General features: G+C 41.8%; 2 protein-coding genes across 9 annotated transcripts in view; one reads left to right on the forward strand and one right to left on the reverse strand.

The window, feature by feature from the left end:
- The window catches only part of s100p (S100 calcium binding protein P), a 106646-nt gene that overhangs the window by 39472 nt on the left and 45101 nt on the right, over positions 1–22073 (forward strand). The window lies entirely within an intron of this gene.
- LOC307032828 (uncharacterized protein) overlaps positions 4735–22073 on the reverse strand; it is a 60465-nt gene continuing 43126 nt past the window's right edge. Inside the window, exons 2-9 of one of the 5 annotated variants that reach the window (XM_079671109.1) lie at positions 11392–11567; positions 11129–11298; positions 10809–11047; positions 10407–10663; positions 10085–10276; positions 9677–9904; positions 6219–6369; positions 4735–5632 (exon numbers count right to left, since the gene is read on the reverse strand). In XM_079671109.1, the coding sequence (XP_079527235.1) occupies positions 5622–5632; positions 6219–6369; positions 9677–9904; positions 10085–10276; positions 10407–10649 (825 nt within the window). In that variant the 5' untranslated portion in view covers positions 10650–10663; positions 10809–11047; positions 11129–11298; positions 11392–11567 and the 3' untranslated portion in view covers positions 4735–5621. Of the gene's footprint in view, positions 5633–6218; positions 6370–8922; positions 9583–9676; positions 9905–10084; positions 10277–10406; positions 10664–10808; positions 11048–11128; positions 11299–11391; positions 11568–22073 lie in introns of those variants that run through there. The other 4 variants (XM_079671108.1, XM_079671107.1, XM_079671105.1 and 1 more) reach the window with 4 other exon arrangements.

A 22073-nucleotide genomic window follows, 5' to 3' on the forward strand; every position in this document is an offset into this window, starting at 1 on the left:
GCCTATAGGCTATAAATATAATGTATTATTATTATTATTAGGCCTATGTGTTGGACATGTGTGGTTGGACTCTGTCTTACAGGCAGGTTGCAGCATGTGTGTTGCAGGACATGTGTTGGACGCACAGACTGTGTGGTTGGACTCTGTCTCACAGGCAGGTTGCAGTGTAACATCAGAGGAGACTGGGCCAATTGTACATTCTCAAACTGCACCACTTAGAACTAACTAAACAATGCAGAGATTATTTTTATATAATTGTATTCAATAACTGTAAGAAATTAAACAGTATGAAGGGATTTGTAAATAGGAATATAGATTTGACTTAATATTTTCATAAATATATTTTTCTCCCAGTTTGTCATGTGATTTATTTTTAGCCTCTCAAAGAACCGGAATCGAGAACCGAAAATAACTGGAATCGAATATCAGAACCGGAATCGTTAAAATCCAAACGATACCCAACCCTATGTGTGATGCAGTAAAATCTTACCGCTCACTTACGTTCGCGGTGTCGTAAAAACCGTGGGAAAATGTAAAATACGATGGCGAAGAAGAATATTCCAGTGGCCCCAATTTGTGTCCATTCTGGACAAGTGAAAAATGTATTCGGACAAGTAAATTGCCAAACTCACTTGTCCATGGACAAGTACTCTCTAAAAACTTTTTCTCACACTGATACATATTAGAAAACCATCAAGAAGCATTCTCATTATGGGTTTATACAAGCACATGATTGATCATATTTTATTTATAATTAACTTTCGTTTTAAGTATTCACTTGATACTATGAAGATCTCAACACCCCCCCTGCCCCCAGGCAGGCGAGGGGAGCCCTCCAGCCCTCTAAGGGCCCAGAGCGCATTACGTCGCCCCGCGACCCTCCAGGGGTCCGGAGAAATGTAAGCACATTAACGCCCGGGGAGGGTGTCAGATGCCCACTGACCCACAGCCCGCCCCCCCTCCTCACCAGTCCTGTGTTGCCCCAGCAAGCACAGACGCTGAGAAAGAGCCAGACATATCCAAGACATAAAACTTTATGAAGGGGCCTGGCGTTGACCAAGACTCCGCCGTGCACATGTCCTCCACACTCACACCGTTTAATAACGCTGTTGACGCAGCCACAGCTCGTGTGGAGTGTGCACGGACCCCCGCAGGACAGGCCCTCCCTGCCTGCTTGTAGGCATGTGCAATGCCTCCACAAAGCCAGCCTACCAGGCGTTTCTTGGAAAGAGCTTTTCCAGTCACCCCTCCCCCGAAGCACACAAACAGCTGTTCAGTGCGTCTCAGGGTAGCTGTGCGCTCTACATAACATGCTAACACTCGCACCGGGCAGAGGAGGTGTAATTTAGATTCCCTGGCCCCACCATGGGGTGGAAGACTAAAACCCCCCAACTGAATAGCCCTCGACCTGAACGCAGGCTCCTTAGGCTCTTGGGCACAAAGGAGGGGTTCGGTCTGAGTGTCGCCCCGCTCCGGTCACCCCGAATCAGTAAACAGCTCGGGTGCACCGACAGAGCGGTTAACTTGGACACTCTTTTGGCTGACGTTAAGGCAAGTAGCAACGCTGTCTTCCAAGACGGTGCTTTCAGGGAGGAGAGCTCCAGAGGCTCAAATGGTTCTGTGACCAGAGCCTCGAGCACCAGCGGCAGGTCCCACTGCGGGGCGGAGGCGTGCACTACTGTGCGCAGCCTCCTGACCACCTGTAAAAACCGCAACATCAGTGGATGAGAAAAGGCTGACCTGCCGTTAAATCCCTCATGGCAGGACAAGATGGCTGCTGCATACAACTGTACCGTAGAATGAGCAAGCCCTCTGTCCACCAATAACTGTAAGAAAGATAAAATAGAGCCCAACTCACAAGATAGGGGCTCTATTCTCCGCTCCTCACACCATATCTGGAATCCCAGCCACTTCGGCCTGTAACAGGCTGTGGTGGATCCTGCTCTAGCTGCCTGGATAGACTGAATAACGCTGTCAGACAATCCACCCTGTCTCAGCCTGTCCCTCTCAGGAGCCAAGCCTGGAGAGGACGGCCCAGAGTGGGTAACGCCCCGATTGCACCTGCCTCTTGAGACATCGCCCCCCAGAACTGGGGGATTGCCCAGGGCTGGCCCAACTTCATCTGTGTCATCTCTGAGTACCACGGAGCCCCGACACGATCCGGTGCTACCAGAATGACTGCCAGACATTCTCGCCTCACTCTCCCCAGAAGAGGGAGAGTGAGACGCAGCGGTGGAAAGGCTTATAGCAGCTTCCTTGGCCATGGCTCGTGTGCAAACGCGTCCACCCCCAAGGGCGGGTCGTTGCTCAGGGCCATGGAAAACCACAGGGCACAGTGGCTGTTGTGCCCGCTGGCGAACAGATCCACTTCCGCTCTCCCAAACTGGGCCCAGATCTGCTTCACCACCTCCGGGTGAAGTTTCCATTCGCCTGGCAGGGGGCCGCCCCTTGACATGTGGTCGGCCCCCCTGTTCTCCAGTCCCGGGATATGGAGGGCTCTCAGAGATAACACCACCTCTGATGCCCATAACCACAGCCTCTCCGCTGTGGCCAACAAGGCGGCGGAGTGGACTCCGCCCTGCCTGTTGATTTAAGCCACTGTGGTGCTGTTGTCGCTCCTGACCATTACATGTCTCCCTTGAATTAGGGGCATGAAATGCTGGAGGACTAACACTACCGCCCGTAGCTCTAGGAGGTTGCTGTGTCATGTCTCTGTTAGAGCCCAGCGCCGCCACCCACCTATAGCCCTCTTCAGGCAGGTCCCTCCCCATCCTGTTATGGATGCGTCCGTGAACACTGTGATGTAGGAGGTTACCCGTCCCAGTGGAGGCCCCCTCAGGAGGCGCCCGGGAGACCCCCAGAACCGGAGGTTGCCGTCCAGGGGGAGATGGTCACCAGCCGCCGTTTGTGCCTCTTGGGATCCAAAAGCAGGCTGGAGAACCACCTCTGCAGGCGGCGCATATGCAGTAAGCCCAGCGGGACCACAACGTGAGCAGCCGCCATGAGACCCAAAGTCTGCATGACAGTTAAAGCTGTCACTGTCGCCCCCTGTCGCAGCCTGTGAACCGCCCGGAGAAGGGACGCAATTCTGCTCTGACAGGGTGGCGCGTAGCGCGCCTGCATCGAACACCACTCCCAAATACAACTCCTGTTGGTGAGGTATGGGGGTGCTCTTTTTTCAATTGATTGCAAAGCCTAACTTGGTTAGGTGTGTGATCAATTGTGCTGTGCAAAGCATTGCCTGTTCCCTGGACCCGGCCATGACTATGAGGTCATCTAGGTAAAAGAAAACTCTCATGCCGTGGGCGCGCAGCGGTTGAAGCGCAGTGGCCACACATTTCCTGAACGTGCGTGGGGATAGGGAGTAGCCGAACGGTAGTCTGTTGCACTCGTAGGCTATCCCCTGAAAGGCAAAACACAGATACTTATGAGGGGCCATACAGGCCGTAATTCATACTGGTCCTCTCATGCACATACATTCTCCTTCTACATATATTTTCCCTCTTACACACATATATATATTTTCCCTCTTACACACATATATTCTCCTTTCACATACATACATTTTCACTCTTACACACATATATTCTCCTTTTAGATACATACATTTTCACTCTTACACACATATATTCTCCTTTCACATACATACATTTTCACTCTTACACATATATATTCTCCTTTCACATACATACATTTTCACTCTTACACACATACAGTATATTCTCCTTTTACATACATACATTTTCACTCTCACACACGTATATAAATTTACACTCACACATTCATACATGTTCCTCTCATATTATCCTATTTCAATGCACACATTCATATATATTGTCACTCGCACATTCATGCATTTTGTTCTCATATTCATATATTTGAATGCTTATATTTATACCTTTTGTTCTCATATTCATATATTTGAATGCTTATATTTATACATTTTGCTCTCATGCACATTCATTCAATGTTTACATTTAATATTATAAATAATATATGCATGTATGTAGACAATATATGTATGCAAGAGAAGAATGTATGTATGTATGATGACAATGTATTTATGCAAGAGAAGAATGTATGTATGTATGAAGACAATATATGTATGCAAGAGAAGAATGTATGTATGTGTGAGAGAAAGTATAGTGGAAACGGAAGGAGTATGGTTGAAACGGAAGGCAGGTCATTATCGCGCTGTGATCATAGACTGTATATATAAATGCACGTAGGGTCCGTGACGTCACCCATAGGATTCTGCAGAGTTGCCGAGAAGCGGAGTCGGCCACGAACGGCTCGACAGTGAGGTCAGAGTGCGCCTTCTCCAGCCTGCTCCAAATAAGGGCAAAGAGGCGGGACCTGCTGCCACCGAGCTGAAAGTTCCAGAGCTAGCTGAAGCTACCAAGCTAAGCTAACATGCTCTCCATCTAGACACTGCCGTGGCATTTTACGTTTCTAAGGTAAGCGGACATGAAACTATTCAGCAAAACTAAAAATAATAATCTCAGTTATTGAGTTTTTAGCATAATACTTCAGAATCTTAAAATCCCTTAACGTTTGTATGCAATTGTGCTAGATTCAACACTGGAATCAAGCAAATATGAATATGTTTGCATGACATTAGTTATTTATATTTTGATATCACTTAATTATACGTTTAATACATTTAAGTCAAGCTAAGGTACATGTGATGGTAGCTAGTTAGTGCTCTTACCTGTGAGGCCTCCTCCAAACAGCATAATAACCAGACTGTATCATTAAAACTAAGTACCAGTTCTAGATCCTTGACTTTAGACAAACAATTCAAAAGGCAACATGTATTTAAAGACCAATCTTTATTTGAATGTGCCTCTTAACCTGATATATTAGTTATACAGTAATAGTATTGACAATCTAAAACAATTGAACAACTCAACAGTCAACTTTATGTTTCTTATTGTCTAAAGCATTTGTTATTTTCCTTTTCCCCCTCTCATATTCAGTGTGGTCGGATTGAGAAAGCGTGGTGTCCAGAAAACTGCAGAGACTTCAGGGAGAAACCTCCGTGTGATGGACGTCCTGTCTGTTTGTTTGGCCCGAAGAGGACTGAGGGTCTTTCCTCTGCGAGGAAAACCAGGCCTGATGGAGGAGCCCATGCTGGGCAAAGCTGATACCAACTGCACAGGCCTAGTCTGTCACTTTATTTGACTAAATGTGTTTACTTGTACATTTGATAGGTTTATACCTTCTGTCCATATGTGCTTTTTATTTAAAACATGTTTGATTAAGTTTTGGTTGACATTTCAATAAATTGTATTTGTATTTGCACTCCTTTTGTCCATTATTCTTACTGAAAATGTTAGATTATACATTCACATCTGACTGAAGATTGGCCCCATTTATTTGTGACGTTGCAAACTCTGCGGTACAAGGCACAAGTGATGTGAAGCTCATAAAGCGAGGCAAATACAAATAATCAGCTGATGGAGTGTAGATGTGGAAATAGGTGCATTCGATCAGCTGACTGTTTTTACAATAAAAGTAGTTTCTTAGTGTACTGGTCTTAAAATCTCATAACATCAGCTTTTAATTTTCCTCTTGGATGTTCTTCTTGACCCTCAGAGAAGGAGAAAATGTCGTGTCTTTCAGGAATGTCCTTTCCGAACAAAAATTAAAGGAAACATAAAACATATTATTGCAGATTAGAACAAGTGTGTTATTTATGAAAGTGGTGTGTGTGTGTGTTTAGGGGCTGTAGATATAATTATTTTGTAATTGTAATGTTTGTTTTTTTATTTCAACAGTGAGCTACAAAGACAATCAGATTATGAATGAACAGTATGAAGTTCATCAACATTGAAATATATGTTATTATCAAAATAATATTTAACTGTTATCAAAACGTATTGCAACTGTAGAAGCTTGCTCTGTTGTCTCACTGAAAGAATAACTTTTACCACTTTTTTTTGAATAATATTCAGAGATAAATAGTAGCAGTTCTAACTATGTGTTAAATATCTTTGCCTTTAATACATTAAATTAGAAAGCTGGCAAAATCATATTGCTTGATAACATCTAAATGTAACTTTTTGCACAGAAAAAACCCTTAACTTCACTGGTGTGTAGGTGATCTAGTATTGTTTAATGGAATGTATATCAGTGTATTAAAGTCAATACTTCATTAATTTAAACCAATATCTTTCTTGATTCTTAATACAGTATGAAAAAAAGATTCTTTGTACCTGAGCTGAAGTTCACTGCTGTGAGGAGTCCAGTTCTGTCTCTCACTCTCTGGTCCACCCTGTCTGCATCACCTGGACACCTTAAACTAGGGGTCGGCAACCCGCGGCCCTCGGGCCGCATGCGGCCCTTTAAGCCCTCTGCTCTGGCTCCCTTGAGTTTAGACAAAAATAAGAAGGAAATCAAATAAAAGTATTTGTAGGACTACCGTAATTTTCGGACTATAAGCCGCGCCTTTTTCCCTATTTTTCGACGCTGCGGTTTATATAATGGTGCGGCTAATCTATGGATTTTTACAGCTAACGGCCAACACCTTTAACTCTATGGGCTCTATGGCCGGTCCGCGGACCCCCACCTTTAAGCGGCGGGTTCCAGCAGGAAAAGCTGGAGGCCGGAAAAGAGTGAGACAGGTAGCGCGCAAAAGTAAAAGTGGAACCGAGAGTGGTATGCCGCTGCTGCGGCTTATATTCAGGTGCGGCTTATAGTCCGAAAATTACGGTATTTATATTTTGTTGCATGGTTGAAAATGTTTCGTATCTTGTATTTTGAGGTGATACTGTGACACATAAATAAAAAACAAAACGGTTTTAATTAGGTCAACTAAAATATGCGTCACATCCTGCTACGGTCCCGCGCGAGCGCCTTTTCTTGGAGGCGAATAACCTGACCCCCGGCTCGATGAGCGAACTATGGATAAATCCAAGAAAAGTACCGGAGGAACACAGGATTTAATTCTGTGCGGACAGAGTTATATGCTTTCACAGCAAACGATGCTGGTTTAACGGTATGTTTGATATGTAGAGAGAAGTTGTCAAAGGTGCTTCAGCCTTTACGTGTCGAGGAACAACACGGGAGAGGAAGACAGCTGACAATCTTCAGTCATAATTCAATGGGGTATGTAATTTATTTCAGAAAACACTTTTTGTTATATTCCATGGAATGCTCTTAACGTCCCGATAGCAATGAATATATTAAATGCTTTGACAATAAATACATAAACAAATTAATCTGTGGAAGCCGTAGCGCTTTAAAAAGCACGACCAATCATTTTAGCCGGCCGGGCTAAAATGATTGGATGGCCTACCTGCCTGTCAGCCTTCCATCTGTGCACAAACTTATCTCGTGCCCTCATTGGTCATGTGCGCGTTCGTGTGTGTTGGAGGAGGGACTCTGTAAGAAAGTCTGAAGGAAGAGGCATATTTGTTCCGGTTGTGTATTTTCAAATTCTAGCGCACTCGAGCTGGTTTCTCCATTCTACCTACCCTACCTTTAACTCTTTTTAGGGTGCAGCTATATGTTATATTTATTTCAAAGTGGGCCCATTTTAATAATATTTTTTTCCCTTCAAATGTGCAGATGACTCCTCAAGTACTGTGTTTAATTTATTTTAAAGTAGGCCTGTGTATTATTTCTAATTCTCATAGGAGTTCTTTGTTTCTTATTAGAGGTTAACAGTTTTATATAATGTAATAAATAGCCTAATAAATGCAAAAAAAATGTAGTTTGTGTCTGATATAACAATAAATACAACTTTATTAGCTATCAAGCTATGAAATATGTTTTGCGGCTGCAGACAAAAAAATATTTGGGAAAAAGGAGCAAAATGGCTCTTTTGGTCAAAAAGGTTGCAGACCCCTGCCTTAAACAGATATATATGTAAAGTACCATGTGTACAAACAATATAGCTGATTCTCTTCTGTTGAACATGTTGGATTGTGTATTGTCCGAGTCAGGGTCCTTTTTATTTTACTGTAACTTTGGAAGTTGTGTTACCAATGCTTACTGTTTATTTGATACCCATTTGGTAATGCAATTAATAAAAACAACAAGGTTTGGGTTCGTTCTTCAGATGACTGTGATGTTAACGTGTAAGCTCAATAATGAACTCCATCTCAACCAACCATATTGTAATATCTAAGTAATCATCTTGAAATATGACATTAATCATTTTAATATATACACACATCTTATTGTGAGGTTGATTTCACATACACTACTACTTCAACATTAGCTTGTCTACATACTTGAACATAGCCAATTTAAATTAACCTTAGTGAAGCATACAGTTCCTACCTACATAATAAAATATCTCTCTAAGTTACAAGGATGACCTTATTTTATCAACCTCAAACAGAAGCTGTTTGTTCAACAGTATTATCCCACTTTACACTTAACACTTCTTTATTTCATTTTAACCTTTACATTTACAGTCTATGATTTTAACTTGGATGCTACGATTAGCATCGTTAGCACCGATGTAGCTACCACTCGCTTACACGCTAACCCAAGCCTTAACATTCATTACGTCGATTAAAATCATTAACACATAAATAAAGCACTCGAATTTCACTTACCGCAAAACCGCATTCATGCGAGTCACAATAGCCCGATATATAAGCATGAAGAACAAACAACCACAGCCGGCTTCAAGTTGTGTTCCCTGGATGAACTGACCAGGCAGAGTCCCTTTAGCTAGCTTCACGGAGCAGCTAGCAGAGAGACAAGAAGCTAGCAGTAGCAGTCACTTCACAGAGCTGTCACTCAATGTGACCACGCCCTAATTTATGCAAAAACGTTAAGACCTAATATAAATAAAAGGGTCGGGTTAGAAAACAGTGTTACCCACAGAATTTGACTCTATTCGTGGGGGCACCCCCCCCCCCCCCCCGGCGCCCGCGTGTTGTAAATGAGTGAGCCACACCGGAGTTGAGGATCTGTGGGGTTTATTCTCCCAAAAATATAATTGGCACACGCCTTATTCCAAAGCAATTTACATTAGATTACATACATTTACATTTAATTACATTCTCCCTGGAGTAACTGAGGGCTAAGTGCCGAGTTCAAATCCCGCCTGGAACACCACCACTAGGATGTCTAACAAACAAAATAAAATTTGGCTCGGCTACACAACGCTTCAGATGTTCAGACAATGTGCAAACTTTGCAGCCTACTTGTTGCAAACTTTGCACCCTTTGTCTTGACATCCAATTTTACGGGGCTTCCTGAAAAAATATTCTAATGCCCTATCATATGGGAAGAACTCAGGACAGGGTCCATTTATGGAGATCTTCAAGCAGGCAGCCAGGTGTTCTCCTTGGAGCTGGTTTCAGAGGTCTGTTTTCACCTGAGGATGAAGCAAAATAGAATACCACAAACTGCACTAATAAAGAAAATGCATAATAATTTGTTGTGCTTTTCAAAGTGATGCTTTACCCTGTTTATCGCGGAGAAATCGCGTTCACAGTTGACACTAGAAACGGGGATAACTAGTCCTATGCCCGCAAGGAGGCTCAGGCAGGGGTAGAGCTCAGCCCATTCATCAAATTCGCTTGCCAGCAGACTCATGGTCTCAGCCTGTTTTTTGTTCTTGAAACAAACATTTGGTTTACCATCATGGCATTGTTGTGTGTGTGTTGTGAACCATAGTTGATTGTAGTCATAATCAGCTTAATTCACCCACCTTGAATGTCCCAGTAAGGTGATTCTTGAAGGATAACCACTCCTGGAGGACGTCATTCCCATGTTGAGGGAGACATTTCCTGGCAAGAGTCTGCAGATAAGAGACTATCGTATCATCTTGTAGAGCAGCTGATTGCGGTCCCAAGACACTAAAGGCCCCAAGGATGTCGAGATCATGGAACCTCCTGTCCAGGTGTATTTCCAGGCCCGTGATGTAAGGGTGGATGACCTACAACAGATCAATATATTTTTAGGAAGAGCCTACACCCCCTTTACTACAGTCATTAAGGGCTAGGCCAGAGTTTGTTCAGGACTACAAATAATAATAATGATAATAATAATAATACAAATAAACATTTTCTTTGAAGAGGATGGGGGAAATTCATTCATTTTAAACTTAGGCATTTACCTCTCGCTGGAATCTGGCCCACTGCTCCTCCCTAGGCACTTCTTGGACATCTCGCCCTCTCCTTTTCCTCTCCTCCTCGTGCTGTATATTGAAGGCTCCAAGTCCTTGGGGATCATCGAGGTCCTGATGGAGGCGAGACAGGGATGTTCCAGGGAGTGGAGTTTTTCCAGCCTCTTTGATGCTCCTCAGAGACTGGATTGTGGCAGGAAAAAAAAAAGAAAAAAAAAAAAGGAATAGCTGCTGTTTTGTATTGGTCAGACATGCAAACAACCCTCATTTAAATGTATCAAATCAAACAGATTTTAATCATCTGTTTGCATACCTGCAGCTTGATGTGTAAAAAGTTGACCTGTGGCTTCTGAAAGATTTTGGACAGGCGTGTGAGATGGGGCAAAACATCAGCCTGAAGGTAAACGGCTGCCACAAATCTGTAGTAGCACAGAATGTGTAGAGTCCCTTTGCCCCTGGACATCTCCTCACTTCTGCCTCCTCTGCCAAGGCTCCAAGGACTGCACTCAGGTTCCTCTGTAGGGTCTCGATGGCCTTGTGCTGAGAGAGCCAGCATGTGTCCTTCACTTCCTTGAAATGTTGCAATTAAAGACATAAATAGTTATGAATAGACAGACAATAACTACTGTGGTATCAGATTACTGTACATTATCAGACACAAGGATTAGTTATGAATAGACAGAAGATAACTACAATGGTATAACATTACTATTACCTTCATTTTCAAGTCACTGACACCCAGGGTGGTGGATGCTGCCTTGAGTGTTGCGGTACGGTTGGCACTGTTTCGGAAGTAGAGATGGAGATGTTGAAGGTGGTCTCTGAAAGTGGCCATGTACCTGACATCATTCGATGAGTCCTTGCATACAAGGGCCAATCTGTGAGCAGCACAAGCCACAGCCACAATTTTGGGGGAGCTGTCTGCAAGTTGCTTCGCAACCCCATTCAAACGCCCTGAATTTAAATAAAAATGATTTAGTGACAAACATGGGATACAACAAACAACATAATCTCACATGGGCATAAAATAATTACCTGTCATAACGGCTGCCGCGTCTGTCCCGAGTCCATAAAGTTTCTCTGTTGGGAGGCCCTTCTTCAGCATGACATCCTTGATGTCGTTCACGACAGTGTTTGCTTTGCCATCGGCAATAGCGACCAGGTCCAGGAATTGATTTAACACATGTCCCTCCTTATCCAGGTATCTGAGAAAAAGCATAGGCAAGTATTTAGTATTCACAGTTCAGGACCCTGGATTAATGGGATTCTGACATCTAACCAAATAAATGTTCCCATACCGGACATGCACATCAAGTTGCCTGATAATTGATACATCTGTGCTCTCATCGGCTTCCAGGCTAATTGCCTGCCATGATTTCATCTCGATGAGAATGGGCTCCTCAACGACTTGTGCTAGGATCTCAAGCATCTCGTCGATGATACGATGAGACCTATAATTATTCCTCTGGTCAATCTTGACATGGGGAAAAGGGAGGAAAATAAGGACTTTGTAATTTGGTAAACATTTTCATTAAAGGAGCAGGAGGCGGCCGCCGAGTTATGGCAGAATGTTTAATTTCTCATTATATCTTGACAATAATCGATAGTAATCAAACAAATAAAAATGTTATAGAAATGAAAAACATCCGTAGTCTGTGGAAGGGGCAGGAGCGAAAACAAAACATCCAATCAATCGCATCACCAAGTTGATTGGAATGGCCTACAGATGGAGCGATTCATTTCGGACAGTTTGAAACGCGAGGGCCGTGATTGGTACGTGATCTGCTCTCGCTCAAGGGAAAACCTCCAGCTTGACTTGAGACCGCCCCCGTGATAGATAAATGTATTTATAATGAAGCCAGCTGCAATGGATCATTGATCCACCAGGAGGTGCAGTGGGGTTCCACACTGGAGCTCATGTGAAATAAAGTCAGATACAGTACGCTGGATGTACAGCGGAACTTTGTTAAGATCCATATGTCACGGATATCATACTCTGTGCTAAATAAGAGACATGTAATCATTTACAAAACATCAACATGTTGTTATTTAACAAAATAATTTTGTTATTCGAAAAAAACGAACGGGAGTAAATGCAGCCCGGCTCTCGATTTGTAATCCTAATTTAATCATCATCTTCACCACGATCATTTATGTTTATGTTCGCCGAATTGACATGAAATCACTGACACATATGAATATACTGTATTCAACTTCATTAAAACGTTATTAACGTGCCTAAACTCAGTAATTCACTAAAAATATGTATATTTTAATGGAGTTTCGTCGGTCGATCAGGATCCCAAAGTGTAGCGGAGGGATCCTCATCTGGATGAAGGGTGTTATTTTCCCCATAAGGAACAAGTCGCTGCAAATTATCCCGCTTATTACATGGCCACATTCTCAACAAAGTAACGACATGACTCCCAATATTAATTGAAATGCTTTTATGGATTTAGAAAATGTTTTTATTGATTTAAAAAATAGTTGTATGTATTGATTTAAATTCACATGCATCCGCTAAGAAAAATAGTCCGTTGTTACAGTTTTTTAAACAGTCTGAATGAAACGGCAGCTCTCAGCTGTGTATTTACACAACTAATGGCCCATCAACCACAGCTCTCTCCCCCCCTCCCCCCCTGATCTTTCTTCTCCAGCAGCTAAATTAACAGTAGGTTACTCTGAGTGACCATAGACTGTATGTGACAAGCTTACAGTTAGTGACGTAACAACACCATAAAAGCTGGTGGGTTGAAAGCAATACGGGAGGTAAAAATAACTACAATAATTGTGATTTATTTATTGTGGCTTTTATGTTTTTAGGTATAACATTTTATGTAATTCAGGCTTATAGTTCACCCTTCTCTAAAAGCCTTCAACAATGACAATATTCATTGTAATTTAATAAATCCTTCCAACACACATTGTAAAAAATAGCCTACTGTAAGTTAAGAAATCATTTCAATATGTACATCTTCTGATGTAACAACAATAACATTATAAATAGTAACATAGCTGAACATGGTATTGCACATTTAGCTTTGAGTGTTACTGACCTGAGATGTTTTTATTACATGAATTAAGGTGACTGAGGCTTTTTAACATACAGGGATGCAAACTCATCAGGTATGAAAAAGGTGACAAGGATCCGAGCCCCCGGCTCCCCCACCCCACGGAATGACAGAGGATTTTAGCAGTCAGAACAACTAAAGCAGCAGTGTTAATAATAACAGAAACGCCAAAGAGTCTATATACAGGACTGTCTCAGAAAATTAGAATATTGTGATAAAGTTCTTTATTTTCTGTAATGCAATTAAAAAAAACAAAAATGTCATACATTCTGGATTCATTACAAATCAACTGAAATATTGCAAGCCTTTTATTATTTTAATATTGCTGATTATGGCATACAGCTTAAGAAAACTCAAAAATCCTATCTCAAAAAATTAGAATAGTTCCTCAGACCAAGTAAAAAAAAAAGATTTATAACAGCAAAACACAATCAAACATTTGAAAATGTCCATTAATGCACTCAGTACTTGGTTGGGAATCCTTTTGCACGGATTACTGCATCAATGCGGCGTGGAATGGAGGCAATCAGCCTGTGGCATTGCTGAGGTGTTATGGATGCCCAGGATGCTTCAATAGCGGCCTTTAGCTCATTAGCATTGTTGGGTCTGGTGTCTTTCAGCTTCTTCTTCACAATACCCCACATATTCTCTATGGGGTTCAGGTCAGGGGAATTTGCAGGCCAATCGAGGACAGTAATGCCATGGTCAGTACACCAGTTACTGGTGGTTTTGGCACTGTGGGCAGGTGCCAGATCATGCTGGAAAATGAATTCCTCATCTCCATAGAGCTTTTCAGCAGACGGAAGCATGTAGTGCTCTAAAATCTCTTGGTACACAGCTGCATTTACTCTGGGCTTGATGAAACACAGTGGACCAACACCAGCAGCTGACATGGCTCCCCAAACCATCGCTGACTGTGGGAACTTCACACTGGATTTCAAGCAACTTGGATTTTGCTCCTCTCCAGCCTTTCTCCAGACTCTGGCGCCTTGACTTCCAAATGAAATACAAAACTTGCTTTCGTCTGAAAAGAGGACTTTGGACCACTGTGCAACTGTCCAGTGCTTCTTTTCCTTAGCCCAAGTCAGACGCCTCTTCCGTTGTCTTGAGTTCAGAAGTGGCTTGACCATGGGAATACGGCTATTGTAGCCCATTTCCCGGACACGTCTGTGAACAGTGACTTTTGATACCTGGACTCCAGCTTCAGTCCACTGTCTTTGAAGCTCCCCCAAATTCTGGAAGCGACTCTTCTTCACAATGCTGTTAAGGCTGCGGTCATCTCTCTTGGTTGTGCAGCGTTTCCTGCCACATTTCCCCCTTCCAACAGACTTTTTGTGGATGTGCTTTGAAACTGAACTCTGTGAACAGCTTGCTCTTTGAGAAATTTCTTTTTGTGTCTTACCCTCCTGATGGAGGGTGTCAATGACGGTCCTCTGGACAGCAGTCAGATCAGCAGTCTTCCCCATACTTGTGATTTAGTTTACTGAACCAAGCTGAGTGTTTTTCAAGGCTCAGGAAACCCTTGCAGGTGTTTCGAGTTAATTAGACGATTCAAGTGATTCGTTGAACACCCTACTAGTATACTTTTTCATGATATTCTAATATTTAGAGATAGGATATTTGAGTTTTCTTAAGCTGTATGCCATAATCAGCAATATTAAAATAATAAAAGGCTTGCAATATTTCAGTTGATTTGTAATGAATCCAGAATGTATGACATTTTTGTTTTTTTAATTGCATTACAGAAAATAAAGAACTTTATCACAATATTCTAATTTTCTGAGACAGTCCTGTATATATATATATATATAATATATAAAAGCATTTATTTCAAATTGTGGAGCAGTCAGTTTATAATTTTGGCAGCACTGTTGAGCATTTTGAAAATGTATTTTCAGGCCTCTGTGCAAGGCTTACGTCTTTTTATCTTTATAGCCACATGGTGTAAAGTAACTAAGTTCATAAACTCAACAAGTACTGTACTTGGGCACAATTTTGAGATACTTGTACTTTATTTAAGTATTTCAATGTTTTGCTACTTTGTTCTTCTACTCCACTACAGTTCAGAGGTACATGGTGTACTTTGACTCCACTACATGTATTTAATACCTTTAGTTACTTCACAGATCTGGATTAATTAAGTGAAATATAATCAAGTGTTAAATCAGACTTTAGTTCCACCTGGAGTAAATCCACAAGCTACCCTGCAGTATACAAAGTCATTCAAACTAGCTGCACCTTTAGCGGCTTTGAGAACACTTTAATGCTCAATCATTATAAAACATATCATATCTATTATTCTGAAATGGACCAATCTGCACAATGACTACTTTTACTGTCGCTACTTTCACTATATTTTGATGATAATACTTTTCTACTTTTACTTGAGGAACATTTTGAATGCAGGACTTTTACTGTAACAGAGTATTCCTACACTCTGGGACTATTACTTTTAGTCAAGTACAAGATCTGAGTACTTCTACTTTTACTCAAGTACAAGACCTGAGTACTTCTACTTTTACTCAAGTACAAGATCTGAGTACTTCTACTTTTACTCAAGTACAATATATATACTTATACCACCTCTGTTTATAGCCTATGAAAAAAACTATTAGAAATAGAAGGCTAAAGCTAACGTTAGCAGATAGTGACAATGTATGCTAGCTAGCTAGCTCAACGATTCCTTAAATAATATTGCCACAGAAAAACTTTTCAGTTCACATCACGCTCTGCCGCTCCGACAGGGAGCTCTGCTCTGAACACCTGAACGGCCCGTTCTAACAGCTGTTCACCAGCGGTCCAGTCTGTGCCACAGTGACTCCGGACGCACAGTTAATATTAACGAACGCACCCGTAGGTAATGTAGCTGCTGAAGCTAGACCATCATCTCGGAGCAGCAGAGCCTTATTATACATCCATGAGCAGAGCCGACAGGCAGGAAGACTCGTGCACACAGCTCGTACTTCATTATAATATATAAAAAAAGAACACCATGCGTGTCATGATGGCACATAACAGCTCACGGCCGCAGATTACTCCGGGTCCCAGCCCCCCCCATACCCCAAACATATTTGTATTGCAGATCTACATGAATCACACAAACAACTTATTTTGGATTCAAAACGCCGAATTTCGCCGAAAGGTGACAAGTTTGCATCACTGAACATAGACAGAGCACAACTGAAACATAACATCTGAAACGATGTAACAACATAATACACTTGTGGGGATGCTTGGGATGTGAGGAGTGAGGGACACGGCTTAGAACGGGCGTGTCGCCTGGCAGGACAGGAGAGTGTGTGCACCAGTCTGCCTTGATCTATGAATTCATGTCCGTGACACTCACTGCTGCCCACAGCTGTTTTATAGAAGGAAATTCCTTCACTTCATGAAAGTGTTTTAACCACACACACCTCTACACACACATGACGGGTGTTATTTTCCCCATAAGGAACAAGTCGCTGCAAATTATCCCGCTTATTACACGGCCAAATTCTCAACAAAGTAACGACATGACTCCCAATATTAATTGAAATGCTTTTATGGATTTAGATTTTTTTTTTATTGATTTAAAAAATAGTTGTATGTATTGATTTAAAAAATAGTTGTATGTATTGATTTAAATTGACATGCATCCGCTAAGAAAAATAGTCCGTTGTTACAGTTTTTTAAACAGTCTGAATGAAACGGCAGCTCTCAGCTGTGTATTTACACAACTAATGGCCCATCAACCACAGCTCTCTCCCCCCCTCCCCCCTTGATCTTTCTTCTCCAGCAGCTAAATTAATGGTAGGTTACTCTGAGTGACAAGCTTACAGTTAGACACAACACTGTCATTGCAAGTGACCCTCAGTTAGTTGACTTTTATGTTCAACTGCTAAATTCGTTACTGATAAAAAAAGGGCTTCTACTGTACCTAATTACCTTAACACTAGAACCGCCAGAGGTTTTTGTATAGGCCTACCTAAACCCGTCAAATCCCGCTATTAGAATGCAATTTTTAAAAACATAGGGTGCTACATAACACACTTTCAGGAAAAGTCACGGACTGGGAGACTTTAATATTTTATTGAAAAAAAGTTACATTGCACACACACAACAACACATCACACAAATTGACCCGATTGGCGGTTCTAGTATTAAATAAACTCACTAATTAATGAAACCAGTTCAATACGCATTATTCTTATTCTTATCATTCTTTATGAGCGCAGAAATAGTCTTAAAATCAGATCTGTTTTTTAAATGAAATCTGACGGCAGGCAGTTAGCTCTGATCACCTATGACAAATGCGCCGCACCTAATCGCTGGCCATTCAGCCACAGACACTGTTCGAAATGGGGGGGAGCTAGGAGGAGCTTGGCTCCCCCGAAGAGGGAGGGAGCTCCCCTGAAGGCTGACTTTGAGATAAATAGGGGGAACCCAAAACAGTCGTGCATATTTGTGTCACACAGATTAGAAATGTTGAGTTTCTGTAAATAACAGTTCTTGAAATAAATAATAGTTATTGTTCATTACAGTTTCTGAATATTTGTTTTATATTTGTGAATATGTCTGGGTGTTGCCATCTGTATGTGGCGTCGCTGCATTCTTACTTACGTTGCTATGATTATGGCGGTGATGCCGGCGCGGTATTTGAAATGTTCATATTGATATTTGTTTAACTCTGGCTGTGTAATAAAAAAATATGGCAAAACGAAAACAGCCAAGCGTCACAGCTTTTGGATTCAAAAGCAAAGAAGCGAAGGAGTCTAAAAATGACAACGTGAACGGAAAACAACTTTTAGTTGGCCGGCTGTAAGCGGCGTTAGGGTCGAGTTTGAGAGCTCCACACCGAGGGAGAGGCCTGCCGATGCGGAGCCTGAAGAGGCTTCAACAACGGCCACATCCGCCGGCATAGTGACACCGTCTGTATTAGTAGAAGAGTGTTTTTATAGCAATTGATCGCATCCGCGCTGCTGCGCCAGTCAACAGAGCGTGCGTGTGACATATTTAGTAGCAGGATGTGCTCTGAAAAATAGGGCTCCCCGAAAGCAAATGGGTAATTCGAAAACTGACAGAGCTCCCTCTATACAAATCAAACTATAGAAGGTGTGAAAGCACCTATTGTTTTAAATAATGGTCGGAATGTGACCTATGAGCCTTCTGAATTACCGTGGGACAGCACATTCTAAACTAAAATGTTCAATCAATAAAGTAACATCTTATCTTATCTTAATAATATCTTCATATTAATAATAATAATAAATCATACAGTATGTGTCCGAAAGGGAGCAGGAGGAAGCAAACACAAAAATATACTGCATATTAAAGCAAACGATTGTAAAGGTTAAAGTATGAGCATAACAAATAAAGAAGTGTAATGTAAACATTTACATTATAATTATGATTATTTAATATATAAAGACTATATATTATTGAATTACAAGATTAGATATACTTTAGTTGATCTAAAATATTGATGTGTTAAAATGCTCTTCAAAACACAACTGAAAGTCCATGAAACTTGTCTTTCTGTATTTGTGAATGAAGCGCCATCTCCTGGTTAAAACCTGAAATTGAAAATCTGGCAACGCCCTCTTGGAAAATAGTGGGAGGGCTTAACCTTCCTCTATACTGGTCTTTGGCTGGTGGTAGGCAGGAAGCTGTAAGCTGGAGTCCGAAATTCAGTGCTCCATCTGTAGCTGTCTGTTAAACTAATGAACACGCATTGTTAATGGGCTTTGGAGGCATTCTGATTTGAAATAAAGTCTTAGTTCAGCCAAAAATCGACGCCCATCTCCTGCTCCTTTAATGTAAAGATTGAATTTAATGGTGGCTAGGTGACCTTTACCTTTAATTTCCTGAAATAGTGACACCCTAGAAGCTCAGCCAGGCTCAAAAGCTTGGGGTAGTTTGTGTGGAGGGCCAGTTCATTCTTTGAGCCAGTAAAGACACTTGAACACACCAATGATTGCCTCATGCTCCAAAACAATAGTGGGCTCAAAGGAGTTCATCACTGAGATGCCTGTCAATTACAAAATATAAAAATAATTTGAAAAGTATTACTGAAGTTATGTTATTATATACCTGCTGTTGAAATTGGAACATACCAGATGCAAGAGATGCCTGACATCTGATGCCCTCCTGATTGTGCTCTGTAGCAATGTGCCGGTCCAAGTAATCTTTTCTAAACGTCACAGCTCCAACCTCAACAAAAGGCCTCTTTCCCCCGCCACGTTCTTTCTTAATTGCAGGCTTGTGGTGCCTGCACAGTCGACAGAACATCCCTAAAAAGTAGAGCAATAATTGATCATACTTGCTAAATAGCCACACATATACCTGATCATTTATTATTTGTTGATATGTATATATTTGTAATCTTTAACTAATACAATACAATACAACTTTATTTATAAAGCACTTTAAACCTCCAGACCAAAATGCTGTACAGGCAAATAAATAAAACAAAGCATACAAAAAAGTAACACAGCTCAGCTCACACACCATAAAACAAGGACAAGTAGAAACAAAAAACAATTTAAATGCAAAAAAGCAACACTCTAAAGATGTTGAAACGACAAATGTTAAAACGCTAAGGAGAAGAGGTGGGTTTTAAGAAGCGATTTAAAAGCAGGCAGTGTGGAGGCCTGTCTGATCTCCAGGGGCAGAGCGTTCCACAGTTTGGGAGCCGCTAAAGAGAAGCAACGGTCCCCTCTGAGCTTTGACCTGGTTTTAGGCACATTCAGGAGCAGTTGGTCCGCTGACCTGAGAGGGCGGTTCGGGGTGTAATGCTGTAGCAGCTCAGCAAGGTATGGTGGGGTCATGCCAGTGGTTTGTTTGTTCTTGTTTGCTCGCTTGCATGCCCTGCATAGCTATAAGAAATACTTAAGTTGTGGGTCAAGACACTTTCCATCTGATGAAGGCAAATGCCTTCCCAGATGTAAAAAAGTAGAAAACATTACATTCAGTTATAAATGCCAAAACAAACATTATTTACACTATTATGGCCCCTATTTAAAATGTTTGTAATGTTATTTACTGTAAGTTGGTCAAACGAATGCCTTCTCATCCGGAAGCTGACCGAGCAGACCCGAGCAACAGTCGAGAGGAGCCGAGCGCATCCGCGAAGCACACAAAATGGTGACGTCAGAGTTCCCGTTAGCCGGCAAATCTAAATCTCTTTGGTCAAAATAATTTCCCTTTAGCGCAATGCCGCTTCAGTTGCGACATTTATCTGACAGACAAGAAGAGTATGTGACAGACAAGAATAGTCCATTCTAATGTCTAACACTTAATGTGGAGAAAGAGATGTCCTGTATGGGTTGATTGTGCGTTGATCTGTTGGTAATGCCTCGGGGTTCCGGTGGGCATGTTAACAAATGCATAATGCTGCGCAATACTTTGCGGCCTCACCCAGATGCATAGCGACACTTATTGTTTAGGTGTCTTTTAATAAGCAGGTAGTCATATCATTAGCTATAACTAGCTGGATCTGATCGATATGGACATACACGCGAGTGAAGTCTAATCTGACGGGAGAGACAGATCAGCTGCTGCTGACGAGTCGACACGCAGCAGCGGTGAGGGGACAAAACACACACTTCAGGTTAGAATATCACACGTAGCTATTTTAATTACCTCTCCAGTGTTTCCCCTAGGATGGAGTCATAGCAGCGGTGCTAAGGCACGTGGGCCCAGCGGAGCGCGTGGAATTTTTTAGTGTGTGCACGTGTGAAGTGCGCCCCGCCAATTTGTTTCTATGTGTCAGCACAAGAAAGGCTCTTGAGGCCTAGTACCAGGGCCGGTTCTAGACAATTTGCTGCTTGCTGCCCTAGGTGAGATTTTAGGCGACATGTTATATGTAAAGAATAAATGAAAAGTCTCTACAAAAGACAAATACACTGCAAAAACAGAAATGTATTGACATAGGTAATAGACGTCGAAATGGCTTCAAATGTATTCAGTATTGTATGAACATGTTTGAATTGGGGGGTGGACGTCACATCCTCTAAGGGGGTCCGGGGGTATGCTTTTTTTTTTACATTTTACAGTAAAATGCTTCAATCTGGTGCACTTTGAGCACACAGAGACCTAATCTAGTGGGCACAACTCTAAAACGCCCATATGAAAAAGATCGGTTTAAATTTTAATAATCAAATAAGTATATGAACATAACCAATAACCTACCATAGCAATAACAAATAAATGTAGCTTATTTTATTTTTGTTGTTCATTCATATCTTATTTTTACCTAGTTAACATTTATTTATTTATGCATATTTTTTTATCTCTCCAACTTTAAACGATATTTTTGGTTTACTGTCCTATAGTATACATTTGAATGATTTCAAACCTGTTTTTATTTATCCTAATAATTATAAAGGAGTGCCTTGGAAATATGTGTTTACATAATTTGTGGTCAAAACGTTCGAGACCCACTGAGATAACTTAGACTAAAATTAACTATCTAAACACTCAGATGCGGCTTTCACACCAGCGCTTTTCCCTTTCTAGCTTCGAGCTAGAGCTTTTCTGGTTCAGCTCCGGTTTCCCTTTTCTGCTCCCGCTTCGTTCACATCGTCCAGAGCCCGACTGGTGCAGCCGCTGCTGCGTCATGACGTCACCGTTTACGTCGCTGATTTGCTCCCCAACGGCGTTACGGCGCTCACAACAACAACAACAATGGGGGACTGCGTCGGGTCGATGATCGTGTTGCTTTTAATCAAACGAAGCCAGATTAAATTAAATAACGACTTCTCCAACCTTATGCTTTTCTCCAGAGTGCCGTAGTTCATTGTTTATTAATGTGTTTCAGCGGCATTTACCGACCGCTGCAGTGCTGGCTGCTCTTCCATGGGAGTTTATTCTCCCGTTAGCTCCCGGTTAGCTCACACTGCAGCTGATACATATCCCCAGTTCCCCTGAAG

Source organism: Notothenia rossii, assembly GCF_949606895.1.
Source record: "Notothenia rossii genome assembly, chromosome: 1".
NCBI classification, from domain to species: Eukaryota; Metazoa; Chordata; class Actinopteri; order Perciformes; family Nototheniidae; genus Notothenia; species Notothenia rossii.